This window comes from Abramis brama (genome assembly GCF_963993115.1).
Source record: "Abramis brama genome assembly, chromosome: 6".
Classification (NCBI taxonomy): Eukaryota; Metazoa; Chordata; class Actinopteri; order Cypriniformes; family Leuciscidae; genus Abramis; species Abramis brama.
This window is the reverse complement of record NC_139968.1, coordinates 9,839,462-9,857,824: the sequence shown is the minus strand read 5'-3', so window position 1 is coordinate 9,857,824 and position 18,363 is coordinate 9,839,462. Positions and strand designations below refer to the sequence as shown.

Sequence of the window (18,363 nt, the reverse complement as noted above, 5' to 3'; positions counted from 1 at the left end):
GGGAACATGTACAGACTGAAATCTTTTTTAGGGCATCACATCCATCTATTCAATGATGGTAAGTAAACAATCCAAATGCAATACTGTTACAGACTCATTTCACTTGAACTGCTCCTCAATTTCATGTAATACTTTTCAGTCCACCATCAAACCTTCAGTAAATATCAAACATTCATAAATTTCCCTACTTACTTCCTCCCCCCCACCCACCCCCGCCCTTCATGCTGTTGCCATGGAGACGGTCATATAAAATAGAGAGATTGACGAGCATCTCTCTTCTACAGCAATGCCAAAGAGTTTTGTACTCCCACGGCAAACCCCTTAAGAACAGATTCTGCAACACAAAACCATTCACAAAGGTTATAGTGGCGAGCTTTTAGTCGTTTTTAGTAAGGGAAAGTGTGAGACTGCCATTACCGCACACTCAAAAAGTGTAAAGAGACAGACACGGAGCCCTGAGGGACGCCCCATTAAACTTAGCTGCTTAGCTTCACTGCTTGCCTGCAGACGCCGGCTCGCAAACAAGACAGATTGTTTACATATAAGACGTTCTTCACGCAAGGCAGGGGTAACAATGCATTTTACGAAATGCAGGGAGAAGATTTTAACAGCCAGCTGGTGACGCCAACTAGACACTTTTCAGGAGAATTCTGCCATTTGTTTCTGAAATCTCGGAGTTATGTTGTGTTTGATTGCATTTTGTGCTGGAAAATAAATGTTTTGGATTAAAATGGCTGACTCTGTATGAATAAGGCTTATTTCATAGCTAGTATTTTATCTTGCCATAATACACTGAGAAAATTACCTTCACAATACTTGAAGAATTCACAAATAATTACAAAGAAACAGCAAGTAACATTTAAGTTAAACAAAATGTTATTTTCTTTTAAACAGACATATAATCTTCATTTACAAATTCGTAACACACTATTATATACACACTACTATATATATATATATACATATATGTGTGTGTGTGTGTGTGTGTGTGTGTGTGTGTGTGTGTGTGTGTGTGTGTATTTTTGGCATTATTTGGCCAAAATTGTTTGATGTAGTCGAAATTATGCATGCCAATTTTTTAAGGAAAAAAAACAATATTACTTTTTCATTCTTTGTTTTGATCATCATAGTTTTAAACATTGTAATTCATATTTTTATTGTTACTTTTTATAGTTTTAGAGTGAAAGTTTAGATCTGGGACAAGGGTAAAACAATCCAATCCATCCATCCATCCATCCATCCATCCATCTATCTATCCAATCCACCCATCCAATCCACCCATCCATTCCAACAAATCCATCCATCCATCCATCCATCCATCCATCCATCCATACAATCCATACAATCCACCCATCCATTTATCTATCAATCCATCCATCCATCCATCCATCCATACAATCCATACAATCCATACAATCCACCCATCCATTTATCTATCAATCCATCCATCCATCCATCCATCCATCCATCCATGCATCCAATCCATCCAATCCACCCATCCATCCACCCATCCATCCATCCATCCATCCATCCAATCCAATCCAATCCATCCATCCATCCATCCATCCATCCATCCATCCATCCATCCATCCATCCATCCATCCGGGACATAATAAGTGTCTGAATTTGAAGAATAAAACATGATAAACAAACACACAAAACCAAGCAATCAATCCATCCATCCATCTAGATATAAAAGTGTCTGAAGTTGAAGAATGAATATAAACAAACAAAGTAAAACAAGAATATATAAGTCTGGAGCACTTTGTGCTATCAACCACAAATTAGAGTCTCTGTAGCGCTGATTGAAAGCTGCAGTATTCTGACAAAAGAGGCACAGTTTCATGTCATGCACGCTACATTTTTACTATCTGAAGCATAGCTGACACTCACTCGCTGATACAACTGTAATTTAAGTGGACACTTAGCCCTTAATGGACTGTTTATAGGATGTTCATTGCATTCCCTCTCTGGCATGAGCTACGTAACATCCTTAAGATTGTGGTCTTGTTCCAAAAGTAGGCACAGATGGAGTTTGGTTTTCTTAAGTCATCATATTGCACCCAGACCGATTCATTCTGCTCGCCTTGAGAGGGAAACCACAACCTCAGCAATGACACGAGTGTATTTTTTTGATGCCTTGGTGTCTGGTGTGCCAAAATGAGTATGATTATTGTGTAATTGCCAAGTCTGGATAATTTGAGAAGCGGAGAGGAGTTCAATTCAGTCTCATTATAGCACAATTACAGTTTTCTAACTGTAATTGGCAATAAACCAAAAGTATTATGTTTAAAATTAACATGAAATTAAAACGACTTACTTTCTTAATCCATGTTCCTGCTGCTATTGTGAACGATTCACTAGTTCACATTATCCTAAAAGAATGAAGTTTTCATAATTTCATATTGGAATATTCCAGCTTAAATAGTTCATTCAGCGGCTTTTTTGGCATAATGTTGTTTATGAAAAAAAACAAAAAAACTTTTATAAAGATTTTAATTTTAATTTTATTTAAAAAAAAACAAAGTTGTATAATGTATTTATCCAGCACCCATATCACCCTTTTACCCAAGACTGGTTTCCCACTGAAGCTAAGCACGATTTGGGGAAAATGTCATATAGCGATTATTGAGGTCAATATTGCGTTTGCGATATGCGATATAATAAACAAATGGTTTCATGAATCAACTTGCTTGGTTCTCAAGGAAAACGCACACAAAATGTATTTCTCAACTCAAACTAGCAACAAAAACTAAATGCACAGTGTTTTCAAATTAAAATAATATATTTTTTTTACGTTATGTGACATTGTTCTCCAGCTGTTTTATTGACTTCTTTCCGCGGTTAAAAAACACTGATTGACTGATATTATGTATGAGGCATACAGTAAACATTTCGGTATGTTGTACTGTATCTTTCAACACACCCATTGTTCATTCGTGTTTATTAACTATTAACTAGTAAAGAGTAAGAGATGTTCGGTTCACGACCACGATCTGTCACGTCACATTTACAAGCGCCAAAATGCTATTGCTTGAATTTCGTAAAAATCTGCTGCACACTGGAAAAAGTCACGACGTGACCATACGCGCCACACGTGCCAATGCCTAAACTGAAACTGACTGGTCTTCTTTTTATTAGCGGTGTAGAAAATAGGCAAACAGCTCTCAGAGAGAATGGGTTGTCATGTCCACACATGCCTTTATTTATTTCATAAAATCGCAGCATTTTTACGTCATATAATCGCATAGGCATGACATCGCGACTGCGATAAGATTAATCGTGCAGCACTAATATTAAGCTTTTAAAAATAAATCACAGACAGCCGGTTTCATTGGCTTATGTAAAACATCATACCTGTCCAAGAGCGTCTATAAATATCCCTTCTGTTTGGTTAGCCTGTGGAGAGATAAGATAATTTACCATTTAGAGCCTGGGACCCATTGACAGTATCCCTGGCCGCCGCTATGATTAATGGTGTGGTCAAATATAGCCTGCATATTAGTCTCATGTAAAAAGCATCTGGGCACACGGTGTCATGGAGAAAACAAGGGCGGGAATAGAGAAAGCAAGAGGGTTAATAAACAGTGATGCTACATCAGGCAGAACACAGCTGTAATCTGACCACTGGGTCACATTTTAACCGTAACACAGTGTGCTGTTTGGATTCACACGCGCTCCAGGTCTGACAGATGCTCAAGGGCTTCCCCAGAGGGTGACATATCAAGACGGGGTGATCTATATAACACCAACCTTGTCTTACCCCAGCCATTGAGATGAAGAAAAATCATTTGAATGAATGGGAAACCTTCCATTAATCTTCAAATAACAAAGTTATTAGACAATTTGAAAGTAAAATTAACCTAGTATGAAAAGTAGCTAGTTTCAAACACCCCCACTCATTCAGTCCTGTTACCTGATCTAATAAATATATATTTTTAGTTTTGAAAAATACAAACAAGACACACATATATATATATATATATATATATATATATATATATATATATATATATATATATATATATATATATATATATATATATATATATATAATGTATATATGTATAATGGTTACTATATGCATCAAGTTCAACCATTCAGAAAGTTTTTTTTTTTTTAAACTATCTAATAAATATTTTAGGTTTTAAGAAATAAAAATAAAATGTATATATGTATATAGAATATTTGGTGACTGCATCAACCATTCAACCCCATTTACCCATATATATATATATATATATATATATATATATATATATATATATATATATATATATATATATATATATATATATATATATATATATATATATATATATATATTCCAAAATATATATATAATTTCTTTCTTTTTTGAGAAATAAAAAAAGATGAATGCAGAATAACCAACAAACCAACATTTGTTCCCCTGAGTTATAGCTAAATTGGCAATCCTGTTGCAGAACTGCTACCTATTTATTTATTTATTTAAATTTTACTTTAATTTGCATTTAGTTTTTACTTTATATATATAAAACACAAAATATATGATTAAAAACTGAGGAAACCACAATCTTTGCAATGGTACAAGTTATTTTATGACACCTTGGTATCCGGTTTACCAGAATGAGTATGATTATTTTCTAAGTGCCATGTCTGGAAAATTTAAGTTGAGTTTGATGAAATTACGTCCAATTACGGTTTTCTAATTCTAATTGACAGTTAACAGAATGTGTTGTGCTTAAAATCAACTTGAAATGTCCCAAATTTGGGGGGTAAGGGGGAAGAATATAAAATTAATATAACATAAAAATTCTCATATAACACTCAGTTTGACCTTATGAGATTGTAAATCAAATTTTCTGAAGGTAAAGCCAATTATTTGTTGATTTACATCGTGCACTGCATTCGTAGAACGCATTCGTAATGAAAGAAACATGGAAGTGGATGTTTTGGTAGACGTGTTGGCCATTTTTATTTTGAGGTTGGGTTTCGATTTGCCCTTACAGACCTTGACTCCTTACTTTGCATATTGCAGCAAATCATCAAGGAAACACCCACTGTCAGTCCCGATCAGCATTAACGGATGCTGTCTATGGCAAATTACAGTTCCCAAAGATATTTCAATGGAGCAAAAACTCAACCTTATTAAATATTCATGAGATGGCTCTCTTCATCATTGAATATTCATCCATATGGTACTCAAGTCCACTACAAATGACCGAAACTTCACACTCAGTATTCCAATATGGAACTGAAAATTGCATAAGTAGATATCTTTACAAATTGAATCAAGTCTTTTGTGCTTCACTTGACCCCAGCAGTTTATTACACATTTAAAAAAAAACATACAATTCTGCCTTCTTATCATGCCTTTACTGCAAGATGTGATTTAGAATCAATTCTTTATACATTTTTCATCTTTTGAACACATTACTAATGGATTGTTGTCTCAGCAGTGTGTTTGAATTATTAACTTTTGTTGTCAATAATTTTTTTGAAGAAATTAACAATGCTAAAAGGAGCAGATATGAGACGTGTTAGGCCACATGCATCTCTCTCTTTTCAGACCTTATATCCAAGCAGGAAAGGCCTACAGCATTACAGATGTTAGCATAAAATCAACAGACTGCACAAAAAGCTGCTCGACTTCAAAACAGTCAAAGCCTGTGTGACTTGAAGGGAGAATTTTCAATGGGGGAAAAAAAAAGTCAGGGTTTGTTTGAAGAAGACTTGGAAGAGTTTCCTTCAGAGGATTTTTTTTTTTTGTTACTGATATACAGGGATGAAGGTAGAGTGACTTACACTGGCCAGTTGTTGTTGTTTTTAACTTCCAGCGATGTCATTCATAGTACAAAAAATATTTTATTTACATTTTTTTGCATTGAGATAATATTGAGGTGATTAAATAAAATCAAATTAAATATTTGATTTATTTATTTAAAAGGGACAACGCACATTAATCAACATGAGGACAAAGTCCAAAATGTAAATGTGCCAGATTTAGCCATACAGGCTAATTTTCATCTGCAATGTTTTATTAAATGTTGTATTAAGACAAGACACCACAGGTGAATAGGGTAAAAATGTTAATAGGGTAAAAATGTTAACTAACAAATACCACCATAATTGACCCTGTTGATTAAATCCCAGTGCATTAAGAGAATTGTTTTATATTAAAAGTTTTCTGAAATGTTATGATGTATGTAGCATTATCTGATTAAATATGCACTAATATGCAGGCATTTCCAGAACCAGAAGTTTTTGGTCAAAGGTTTTGGATCTCTTCTTATCACTTTTTATTATCTTTTTATAGAAAATACTGTCAACAGCCAGAAACAAATAACAACATGTTTATATATTCATATTTTTACAATCCGAGCAGAGTAGACCAATCGAAACAGACTGGGAAATCTGACCAATCCGAGCAGAGTAGACCAATCACAACAGACTGGGTCATCTGACCAATCAGAGCAGAGTAGACCAATCACAACAGACTGGGTCATCTGACCAATCAGAGCAGAGTAGACCAATCACAACAGACTGTGTCATCTGACCAATCAGAGCAGAGTAGACCAATCACAACAGACTGGCCATCTGACCAATCAGAGCAGAGTAGACCAATCACAACAGACTGGGTCATCTGACCAATCAGAGCAGAGTAGACCAATCACAACAGACTGGCCATCTGACCAATCAGAGCAGAGTAGACCAATCACAACAGACTGGGTCATCTGACCAATCAGAGCAGAGTAGACCAATCACAACAGACTGGGTCATCTGACCAATAAGAGCAGGGTAGACCAAATCACAACAGACTGGGTCATCTGACCAATCAGAGCAGAGTAGACCAATCACAACAGACTGGGTCATCTGACCAATCAGAGCAGGGTAGACCAAATCACAACAGACTGGGTCATCTGACCAATCAGAGCAGAGTAGACCAATCACAACAAACTGGGAAATCTGACCAATCAGAGCAGAGTAGGCCAATCACAACAAACTGGGAAATCTGACCATCTATATTTAAATTGATATAAATATAGGATGTTGTTCATTGTTGTCAGGTCTGTTAGGTTCTGTTTATGTTCATGTCTTTTATTTTGAAGTTCTCACAGTCATGTTTCTTGTCATGTCATGCGATTCCCTTGTCCCTCATGTAATCTTGGCATGTGCTTCCTTTGCTTCATGTGTTTTGCTCTGGTTCATTGTTTGATTGCTTTCAAACATGTCTTGTAACGTCATTAGATCTTGAGTATATATAGCCGTCATGGTGCACTGCGTCATGGTCTCTTGTCTAGCTTTGCTGATGTCTTTGTAACCCGCTGTTGGTGAGTTTTGTTGAAGTCTCTGGTTTATGTCATGTTTTAATCATTTTTCAATAAAACTGCACTTAGGTTTTCATCCTCGACTCGCCATCAGTGGATTAACGTTACAACTGTATTACAGTAATGAGAAAAACGTTCTCAATTCTCATTAAAAATAATGCTCTTATCAGTAATAGTCCTTAAATAGACCTCATTTTATAAATTAACTGAAATTTCTCAACCAAAATTAATTTTCTCATATTTCTTCATGGGATTCACTGTGAGTTTCGTATCACGATGCTAACAGTCCAAAATGAAGTCCGCACCCAAAAAACCTTGCCGTACTCCATCATAATGAACCATAACACGGCAGCAGATTCAGCTGCGGTTCCACTCTGCTCAATAAGATCATTTTGTCCACGCTAGATATCTTTTAAAGATTACTGTGGTGTGAATTCGTCATATGTAACAGATAGGCCTTGAGCTAAGACCTTTTTCTCTTCTTTTTTTTTTTTTTTTTTTTGCGATGTGTGCAGAATGCAAACCTATCACTCATAGAGAAAGCAGAAAACCCCACATTGATGGCACGTTAGAGAGATGTGATACTGCTGACGGTAAACACACGCACACACACACACGCACACACACACAAACAAACTGCCTGTTGTGAAATGTTGTGATGTTATTTTCATCAAGAGGTGCATCAATTTATATATATAAATAAAACACAGAAATACTCCATCGTTATGTATTCTGATCCACACACAGATCTGAACTGTATCCGTACTCATTCTTAAGATATAAAGGCTTGAAAAACAATCCTAAGTGCCTTACAACGAACACAGCGTCTACACACGCATGCAGCCGAGTCAAGACATTATTTTCATTTAGCTGAGATCTGGGAAGACTTGCTTACACAAAAAAAACCTTCGCTTTGTGCCTGAAACTCAGCTCTTCCCGCATTCACACACGCTTATACACACACACACACACACACACACACACACACTTCACAGCGTCCGCGTCTCTGCCACAGCGGAAGAGCTTCATTTGTATTCCGCACGACTCTTGCCAGGTAAGTAATGACAAGCAGCAAAGGCCAGCGTGTCACAGCTCCTCTCAGCTGGGACGGCCCGCTGACGTCAGGCCTGCAGATGAGCCTGCTTCCCCTCTAATGAGCCCGCCGTTCGCCTCTCAGGATTGTACATCATCTCCTGTGTCCCCTGACTGGGTTCAGGTAATAGTCATGGGAATCCACGGCTATTTCTCTTCTCTCACGGATTCCAGACTCATTTGCATTTGAAAAGCCCTTTTGTGGGGTTAAGCATAATGAGGCTGGTGAATTAAGTGATCAAGAAAAATGGGGTGAATTGGTTCAGTGATACAGCGACAAGGGGTATTTGATTCGGCTGCAGAGAGCAACAGTGGCCTTGGTTTCAGCAGGGTTTTTCTCATTCATTTTCTGTAAACTCACCCACTCTTTCTACTCACTCACTCTACTCACTCACTCACTCACTCACTCACTCACTCACTCACTCACTCACTCACTCACTCACTCACTCTACTCACTCTACTCTACTCACTCACTCACTCACTCTACTCTACTTACTCTACTCACTCACTCACTCACTCTACTTACTCTACTCACTCACTCTACTCTACTTACTCTACTCACTCATTCTACTCACTAACTCAATCACTCATTCTATTCACTCACTCACTCACTCTACTCACTCACTCACTCACTCACTCTACTCACTAACTCAATCACTCATTCTATTCACTCACTCACTCACTCACTCACTCACTCTACTCACTCACTCTACTCTACTTACTCTACTCACTCACTCACTCTACTCACTCATTCACTCACTCACTCTACTCTACTTACTCTACTCACTCACTCTACTCTACTCTACTTACTCTACTCACTCACTCACTCTACTTACTCTACTCACTCACTCACTCACTCACTCATTCACTCGCTCACTCTACTCTACTTACTCTACTCACTCTACTCAATCACTCTACTCTACTTACTCTACTCACTCACTCACTCTACTCTACTTACTCTACTTACTCACTCACTCACTCTACTTACTCTACTCACTCACTCACTCACTCACTCACTCAATCACTCATTCTATTCACTCACTCACTCACTTACTCTACTCACTCACTCACTCACTCACTCATTCTATTCACTCACTCACTCACTCACTCTACTTACTCTACTCACTCACTCTACTCACTAACTCTACTTACTCTACTCACTCACTCACTCACTCTACTCACTAACTCAATCACTTATTCTATTCACTCATTCTATTCACTCATTCTATTCACTCACTCACTCACTCACTCATTCTATTCACTCAATCTATTCACTCATTCTATTCACTCACTCATTCTACTCACTAACTCAATCACTCATTCTATTCACTCACTCACTCACTCACTCACTCACTCACTCACTCACTCACTCACTCACTCACTCACTCACTCATTCTACTCACCTCACTCATTCCACTCACTCCTCACTCACTCACTCACCTCACTCTACTCACTCACCTCACTCTACTCACTCGCTCGATGGTGTTTTAAGCCCCCAATGGCTCCTTAGAGGCAGCTAACCCTACCCTCAACCTTAAACCTACCCATCCCCTCGCTGCCTGGAAGGCGCCGTTGGGGGCATAAAACACCAAACACCCAATCACTCAATCACTCAATCACTCACTCACTCACTCACTCACAATTTAAATATATAGAAAATATAATTAGAAAAAAATAATAAATTAGTTTTAACATATGAATATATTTAATATAATAATATAAAATAAATACTATAATATATTTAATTGTTAACTTTTAATATTAAATGTTTAAATGATACTTAATATCTACACATTTTTATTTGAAAAATATTCAAATATATACAAATATCCAAGCAGATTGAGAGTGTACTGTAGAGAGACCAACTCGATTATGTTATGATATTCGCAGTGAAATTAAAATTGGAAATTTAGCCTTGGTAACTATCTGAAATAAAATAAGTGTAATTTAAAGTACTAGAATTACCATAACTAAAACTGAAATCAAAATAGAAATATTTTATTATTTTTGTTATTATTATTATTATTAATAAATGACAAAAGCACAAACTGTAACTAAAAGCTAATTTAAATAAAAGTATTACAATAGTCTATTAATAATACTAAAATAACTGATGATTGGTGAATTTGTTTTAGGGATTATGGGAAATGTAGTTTTTCACTGGGAATTGCTCATGATAGGTCTGTGCTAAAAGGTTTGGATGATACTGTTAAAACTAATTTCCTCTATGGAAAAAACAAATGAATGGGATTTCCAGAACCAGACTGTTGTGCTCTATAGCATGTTTATCAAGGCATAAAGCAGCATCCTCTGTCTTCTTGGAAACGTAATTAAAAGGTTCTAAGAAACCGGAATGTTTTGGTGACAGAGCCCGTCATACGTATCTGACGTCGGTACAGGCTCAAATCAGCTGGCTCTATTATTTCGGTAATTGCTTTTCAGTCCCGGCACTGAGGAGAAAAATGCCGAGCCATCCGTCTCATATGCAGATAATGAGCAAATGTCCTTATGCTAAATAAATGTCTTTTAAAAGATTGTTGTGGGACATTGATTCTGATCCTTAACTGTGCTATTAATACCTATTTGCCCTTCTTTTCCCCGAGATGGCAGCGCTCTCCCCGTGATGAAATATAATTTTTCATTTCTTCGGGGAGGGATGAAAAATGGATGATCTTAGAGGTACAAAAGCCGGAGTCTAGATTGCCTGCAGCTTGCAAACAGGTATCACAAAATAGAGCCATTACGGCAACATCAGCCCGCAAATGGATTTGAAATTGAGTGGAAAACCATGCGACTCTTAGCTGTCTTGAAGGGAATTATAGAGAGTAAAACATTCACGCCCCGGGAAAATGGCCAAAACTAAATGAAAGAAGGGTGACACTTACGCACCAATACGCTTTCAATTGCCTGGACTAAAAAGATGCAAATCAGATTTTTACAAAGAAAAAAAAAAGCCTACCTGTAAAAGATCTACATTAATTCTGCTTCAGTTCATTTTACCTTCACGTTATTGTGCAAGATTCAATCCCCCACGGAAAGCGATTCTATTGGCTGATAGAACTCGCTTTGGGAATTTTATTTGGTGCCAGGCCACAAATCCTATACAACATCGCTGTCCATGTCTTATATGAACAGTTGATTCACTGAATCACTTGTTTCAGATGCTTCATTTAGTTGAAAAGGTTAAACAGGATTAATTTCAGACCTGCAGTATTTTACCACTTTTTCAAAGTTATATATAAATGAGCAATATCACACGAGTAGACAATATCAATGAGATCGCACATGTGTTTAAGTTGCTAAGAGTGGTTGCTAGGGGTGTTGTAGTGATACATAGAACCATTGGGTGAAGCGGTCATAGCCGTGTTTTATCGTGAATAAAGCACAGCTATTGACCAATCAGAATCAAGGATTGAAACTAACCGTTTTATAAATATTCTATAATTAACTACATTCTCAAAACTCTTAAAACTACATTTCCTGACATAACAACAGTAGTATTTTATTTATTTTTTAATTGGTGGATTTGCTTGACCACCATGACAGTCGCCGCAAGTGGAGTGATACAAACGGTGAAACGGTTAGAGTGGTGATACTTCGAGAATATCGCACGGCTGGAAAACACTCTCAGCCAATCAGATTCGAGAACCAGACAAAACTGTTGTATAGAATCAAATAAAAATATTTACTCCCAATACTTACTACAAAGTATTTACTACAAACCATTGTTGTCATTGTTAACTAAAACGCTTTTTTTATTAATTAAAATAAAGCTTACAGGAAATAAAAGTATTACACTGAAATTTTTTTAAATAAAACAGATCGAGTACATTTAACAAGCAATTACTATTTCGGTCTTTCTACTTCAAACATTTAATGTTTAATTCGATGTGTAACTTGCCATTTCTTTGTAATTATGTGTGAAATTTACTAGCAATTTCTAAGTGAAAATTGTTTCCAACGCCCATTTTTTTTCAGTCTAGATGAAAAAGTTAAACGTAAAAACATTTATGAACATTGGAAATGTTGTATTGGTAACTAACTGAAAGTTTAAGGTGAAGAACTAAAACTACTACATCTAAAAGAAAAAGAAAAAGAAAAAGGTTTTTCAGCAATCTGTATTTTCACTGTTATGCGCTAGGGGGCGCAGTTACACATCTTATAATGTGTTGAAGTCGCACTGTCTCGTTCACTCGGATTTACTCACTTACTTTGCACGAGTGCCCACTACTGGCGAACCCTTGTAATGGGTTTAAATGGAACGCACTAAGCCCTTGATAACTTGTGGGTAAATCAAGTGCAAGCACTGCAAGTTGCTGTTGACATCATAATCATGTTGCATTTGGGTCTATGAACTGAAGTGTACATATGAGTAGACTCTCTCTCTCGGTCAAAATCGAGGGGTCGAGGGTCTGTTCAAATAAACTTTCCTCATCCACTTGACGAAGTAGAACGCACTACAAAATGGTGGCAGGGATTCTCCCCAGAGGAAAGGCTTAGGGAAGTTTGAGAGTGTATGTGTAAAAGTGGAGTTAAACAGCCCAGAAAGAGCGGATAGAAGCATTGCTTACACACAAGTAATCTAACGCGATCATCAAATATTCAAAGCATAGAGATCAAAACTGCCTAACATTGCCGAATGAAAGGTCGAACCCATGAAGAGTTAACGACTGTGAAGCTTTAGGGGTGTTGATGGATGCGATCTACTCTATGATTTGATCATCGTTCCAGAGCTTGTCTTGAAAAACTGTGAGAAGATTCTTCAAACTTTCTTCTTTCTCTCTTCCACAGACAAAGTACATGCATTTGGGTTTGGAACGACATGAGGGTGAATAAATAACGAAAGAATTTCAATTCTCTCTGTGAAATATCGACAAACATAAGTGACACGGAAGTACTAGTTGAAACTGAAAAACTGATGCGCATTGTAAACAAGTACGAAATCAAGCCTTACCTTTTCTGCAGATTGTGCCGTCCCAAAGAAAATGGGAATGAAGGCGAGCCACACGATGCAAGTGGTGTACATAGTAAAGCCGATGGGTTTGGCTTCGTTGAAGTTTTCCGGAACGCCACGCGTCTTGATGGCATATACCGTACATGTTACCATCAGCAAGATGCTGTATCCTAGAGAGCAAATGATTTGTAGGTCTGTAATGTCACACTTGAGAACCCCTCGGGCCTTGTCGGGGTTTATGGTCTTCTGCTCGTCGTAATCGATTATGGTGTTCGGAGGATCCACTCCGAACCATATGAGGACCCCTAAGAGCTGGAAGGAGATGAGGCTAGACGTGATCGCTAACTGGGACGTCGGGCTGATCAGTTTAGGCGGAGTAACCGACCTCTTCCCTTCCTCGAAGATCCGGTAAATTCGATTGGTCTTAGTGAGCAGAGCGGCGTAGCTGATACACATTCCCAACCCAAGGAAGATGCGTCTAAAGGAGCAAACGGCCACATCCGGTGTGGCGATCATTACAAAGGTGATGATGTAACACAGGAATATCCCGGTCAGCAGAACGTAGCTAAGCTCCCTCCCGGACGCTCTTACAATCGGGGTGTCGTTGTAGCGGATGAACGTCGCCATGACGAAGATGGTGGCGATGATACCGAGCATTGCCAGGAAGACGGGAATGATGGACCAGGGAGAATGCCACTCCAGCTTGACGATGGGGATGGGCTGGCAGGCCGTCCGGTTGGGGTTGGGACGCATGTTGTACGAGCACAGCTTGCAGGACGTCTCATCGTACTGGTACTGGTAGCCGTCGCAGGGCTCACAGTGCCAGCAGCACGGCATGCCTTTCACCATCTTCTTGCGTTGACCCGTCTTACAGGGCAGACTGCAGACCGAGCTGGGTATTTCCATCTCACCGTTGGGCCACTGCATGTCATCGATCTAAAAAGAGTTGGAGACAAATCAGCATGTTGGTCAATGACAACAGACATTTTTTTTGTCTAGATTTTCTTTTTTTATAAATATACAATGACTTGAATACACCACTTTAAATATGAGTCTTGAGTTTCTGAATTTTAAATGGATTTTTAAAAAAAAAATTTGTTATGAAGTGAACATGTTAGGTTGATACATCAGCCCTTATATCATAATAAAGAAGAAAAAAATCCTAATCAAAATTAAATTCTTGAAAAGAAATCCTTATAAAAAAATGAATAAATGCATAAATATCACAACAAAAGAAAATGCAAAACAAAACAAAAAAATAAAACAAAAAACAACAAAAACACAACAAAACTAAAAAAACAAAACAGAAAGCAAAACAAACAAAACAAAAACTAAACAAAACACAAATAAGTTAAACTAAACAAAACATAACAAAACTAAACAAAACAAAACAAACCAAAACATAAAAAATACAAAACACAACTAAACAAAAACAAACCAAAACAATACAAAACAACTAAATTAAATACCAAAAAATGCAAAACTTAAAAAACAACAACAAAACTAAACAAACAAACAAACAATAAATAAATAAATCATAATAGATTATCATGTCTTGACCATGTGTGTCAAGATCAAAAAGTCTCTGAATATCAGATAATTTGACTGGTAGTGCATTTCAAAGTCGTGCAAAGCTCTGTTTTTTTTTTTTTTTTTTTTTAAGAATTTATACTACAATTTCAGAAGAAATACTTTAAGAGCAACAGAACCAACATGCCCTTTTTTGTTTTCTTAACAAGTTAATTATACACACCCATTAAAGGGTGTGAATGCTTTTAAGTGTGATCACAGGGAAGAAAAGAAAACTGCACAATTTTGAGCCTGCTCATTGCTTTCCATCCACTCCCTTATACCTCCTTTAATATGCACTTTGAATTTCATGCCTTTCATTCAAACATTGCTGATTGCAGTGTGATTACCAATGATTTCTTTTAGCCCTTCATGGCAACAATCACCATGGAGACGGGTGCATCTTAATGAAAACAGGCAATAAGAGAGTGGCGAGAGAAATTTGGGAAATGCCGCTTTTTGGAATGCGTGAATAAATCACATAACAAAATAAAAGAGCATTAAAAACACTGAGTGAACTTCGCAGTGATTACAGGTTTGGATTCAGTGGAGAAAATTAAATTTCAACAAGAGGCCTGCATGAAAATATAGAATAAAATACACAGGATTAGACAAACAAGGAATTGTTCATTTAAAGGAACAGTTCACCCAAAATTGAATTTGAGGCCAGGTTTTCTTTTAAGGGGGATCCGGTCCTTTTAAGAGCATTCTGCCATCAATTTGTTTATGCTTTATTAAACTATCAATGAATAGTTTGACTGAAAACAACTCTAACACCCAAACTCTGGTATTGGCTTTACCAGAGGACAGCCAGGGGAAATTAGCTGCAGAGTAACATCCTATTACACCTGGCTATTATTGTGTCTGCTTTCAGGAGCACAGAGCATTTCGCTGTTTCCGTGGGTGTGAATGTCGGACTGACACCTGGAGACGGCGTAATGAAAAGCCACATCAATCCAGATGACGCACTCCGGAGCCGGGCTGATTGGACACGGAGAGCGTTCTGTCGCCCAAACAAAAGCAGAAAGACAGTGCAGTTAATTTAGCCACTGAATCCCATCTAGGGGTCGGGGTGGAGAGGCACGAGGAAGAATGAGAGGACTTTTCTTCTCGTTCATGCTCTCTGAATCTTATTTTAAATTCCTTGCACCATCTTATCTCCTTTCTTGCTGTTTTTTTTTTTTTTTTTTTTTTTTTATCCGACTCTCTCGCAACTATGTGGCGATCCTTTATCGGGCATCGGGGTTGGATAGATTCAGAATTTAAGAAATGGCTCCTTTTTTAATTCATGACAAGTATTTGAATTAAAATGAGAGGAAGAGGAATTTACTAAAGAAATATAAAGAGATTCAGGGAATACACAAAATGGCTGTGATACATAGATAGACAGATATATAGACAGATAGATAGATAGTTAGATAGACAGAACAATAGATATAACGATAGAACGATAGATAGAACAATAGATAGACAGATAGATAGACAGAGACAGATAGATAGATAGATAGATAGATAGATAGATAGATAGATAGATGCACAGATAAATAGAACGATAAATAGAATGATAGATAGAATGATGGATGGATGGATGGATGGATGGATGGATGGATGGATGGATGGATGGATGGATGGATGGATGGATGGATGGATGGATGGATGGATGGATGGATGGATGGATGGATGGATAGAACGATAGATAGAATGATGGATGGATGAATAGATAGAACAATAGAACGATGGATGGATGGATGGATGGATGGATGGATTGAACAATAGAACGATGGATGGATGGATGGATGGATGGATGGATGGATGGATGGATGGATGGATGGATGGATGGATAGAATGATAGATAGAATGATGGATGGATGGATGGATAGATAGAACAATAGAACGATGGATGGATGGATGGATGGATGGATGGATGGATGGATGGATGGATGGATGGAACAATAGAACGATGGATGGATGGATAGATGGAACAATAGAACAATGGATGGATGGATGGATGGATGGATGGATGGATGGATGATGGATGGAACGATAGAACAATGATGGATGGATAGATAGAACGATAGATAGAATGATGGATGGATAGATAGAACGATAGATAGATAGAACGATAGATAGATAGATAGATAGATAGATAGATAGATAGATAGATAGATAGATAGATAGATAGATAGATAGATAGATAGATAGATAGGTGCACAGACAAATAGAACGATAGATAGAAGGATGGATGGATGGATGGATGGATGGAAGGAATGATAGAACGATGGATGGATGGATAGATAGAACAATAGAATGATAGAACGATGGATGGATGAATGGATATTACCCAAAAATTGTAAATGTGTGTTTTTTAACACTAATTACAGTGTCACAGTTAGCTTAGCAACATGCTAAGATCAAAATCTACCAACATCGTTCACTTATAAGGTTCCATGACTGAACGGATGCTGCCTTAGAAGGCTTACTTCAGAATCTTAATAAAAACTACCAACTAAAAACTTCATTTCACGACTCTACATCATGTTTGTTACCAAAATGAATTTCAATTTAAGAAGTCCAATTCCAAATGTCCCTCAACCCTGGCACACGTGTGCAAAGATTACGCATAAATATCCGCATTTCGATGAGCCTAAAAATCATGCTATTCCCATTAGCTCCATTAAAAAAAGCTAGCATGATATCAGATGGCTAAAGCATGACACGTACATGCAAAGATGAAAAACGCATACATCCACACCCTCGTGAGATCAGCTTGCCAGGAGCAACAGTCGGAGCAGAATCAATTATTTACCCAGAACACCAAATATCTCTCTGATAGAACAGAGACAGCAGTGCTGCTCTAAATTATTGAAGCGTTCGCTCAGATGATGTCACTATCGGGAAAGCAACCTGAGAATTACTCCCCTACGTTCCCATAACACACATTCCTCTGAGCCAGGGTTTTCGTAAACTAAAACTAATGATTTAAAGCTCGTCTTGAACCAAATCAGAATTAATGCCAAGTAAACTAAAAACAAAGTTGAAAAAAGTTTTAAAATATCAACTGAAGCTAGTGATGAAGATAGCTAATCGAAGAAAGCGGTTTGCTTTGAAGCGCATATCAACAGGCTGAGTCACATGATTTCAGAAATACTGTTTAGAAAAGTGTTATGTGTCAAAAGTGTGGCTTTAACTGATTTCAGGTCAATTGTTGTAACAAAATCAGGCATTTATCTCTTTCCCCGGCAATGTTTTAAAAAAAAATTGCCAGCTACCGCTAGTAATTTTGATAATTTTCACAAAATCGCCCCCAGAATATTTGATTATGAATATCCGAACATTCAATATATCAAAAGAAAGAACACATCCCTCTGCTTTAAAAAAATAAAAATAAAACAATAATAAAAAAATAAAACATTTTATTCTAGCTTCATGCATTATTTT

General features: G+C 37.2%; 1 protein-coding gene across 3 annotated transcripts in view; it reads right to left on the bottom strand.

Moving 5' to 3' along the window:
• Nucleotides 1-18,363, bottom strand: part of grm7 (glutamate metabotropic receptor 7) — a 210,868-nt gene that overhangs the window by 31,665 nt on the left and 160,840 nt on the right. For all 3 annotated transcript variants that reach the window (XM_084118050.1, XM_084118048.1, XM_084118049.1), the window contains one exon: nucleotides 13,357-14,292. In XM_084118050.1, the coding sequence (XP_083974176.1) occupies nucleotides 13,357-14,292 (936 nt within the window). The remainder of the gene's footprint in view (nucleotides 1-13,356; nucleotides 14,293-18,363) is intronic.